At 62.7% G+C, this 836-nt stretch overlaps 1 protein-coding gene across 8 annotated transcripts in view; it reads right to left on the bottom strand.

Moving 5' to 3' along the window:
• The window catches only part of MAX (MYC associated factor X), a 28,879-nt gene extending 28,384 nt beyond the window's left edge, over positions 1 to 495 (bottom strand). For 4 of the 8 annotated variants that reach the window (XR_001513243.1, XM_015561552.1, XM_015561553.1 and 1 more), the window contains exon 1: positions 316 to 495. Coding sequence is in view for 7 of the 8 variants with exons in the window: in XM_015561552.1 (XP_015417038.1) it covers positions 316 to 480 (165 nt within the window). In the remaining variant the exon portion in view is untranslated. Of the gene's footprint in view, positions 1 to 100 lie in introns of all 8 variants that reach the window. The other 4 variants (XM_006760083.2, XM_006760084.2, XM_006760085.2 and 1 more) reach the window with 1 other exon arrangement.
• Positions 496 to 836: the final 341 nt, after the last annotated feature.

Raw genomic sequence — 836 nt, 5'->3', positions numbered from 1 at the left:
CTCGCCCCCCCGCCGCGGTGGCCCCGCTGAGAGCCGGGCCGCTGTCCCTGCTGTCCCCGCCTGACAACCCCCAAGGGAAGGAAGAAACCCAGGGACTCACGTCGCTCTCCACCTCGATGTCATCGTTATCGCTCATTTCCTACGGCCCAGGGAGCGGCCACTGCAGCAGCGCCAGGGAAGGGGTAAGGGTGGAGGGGAGGGGGAAGTCGCCGACAACAAGCAAGTCCCCCCACACACTCACTCACTCACTCACTCACTCGCTCTCTCACTCACTCACACACTCACACACACACACACAACACGGGCGAGAACCACCTCCTCACTGCAGCACCGGATCAACGGCGGCACGCACGCCCGGTCGGCCCTCCGACACGTGACCGGGCTCGTCACGCTGGGGCCACCGAGACTTGTAGTTCCTGTTCCTCTCACTGACGGCCCAGCTAGCGCCAGAAAAACTACGAATCCCATAAGGAACTGCATCTAGTTGTCGCTAGCCCGGCTTGCGAAGGGAACCCAGAGCGCCTGCGTATCCTGTGGAGGTGGGGCGGAGAGAGAAGCGCTGCAATGGCTGCTGGGAGTCGTAGTCCGTAGACCGCGAGTTGTCAGGAGGTTTCCTCCCCAGGCAGCTGCGGAGGCTGCTGGGAAGACAGGACACGTGGAGGGAGCTGGGGCTCCTGAAGCCGGGCACCGTATGAGTGCTGGGCGCTGGGCCCAGGGGACAGGGTGGAGACGCTGGGGGAGTAGCCGGCTGCCTAAATGACGCTGCCTCTCCTTGGTACGAGTGGTTTTACTTTTCTTCTTTTTTTTAGTGCTCTGAGTGGCTCTGCATTGCGTCC

Source organism: Myotis davidii, unplaced genomic scaffold, assembly GCF_000327345.1.
Source record: "Myotis davidii unplaced genomic scaffold, ASM32734v1 scaffold337, whole genome shotgun sequence".
NCBI classification, from domain to species: Eukaryota; Metazoa; Chordata; class Mammalia; order Chiroptera; family Vespertilionidae; genus Myotis; species Myotis davidii.
The sequence above is the reverse complement of the archived record's forward strand: the minus strand, read 5'-3'. Positions and strand labels throughout refer to the sequence as shown.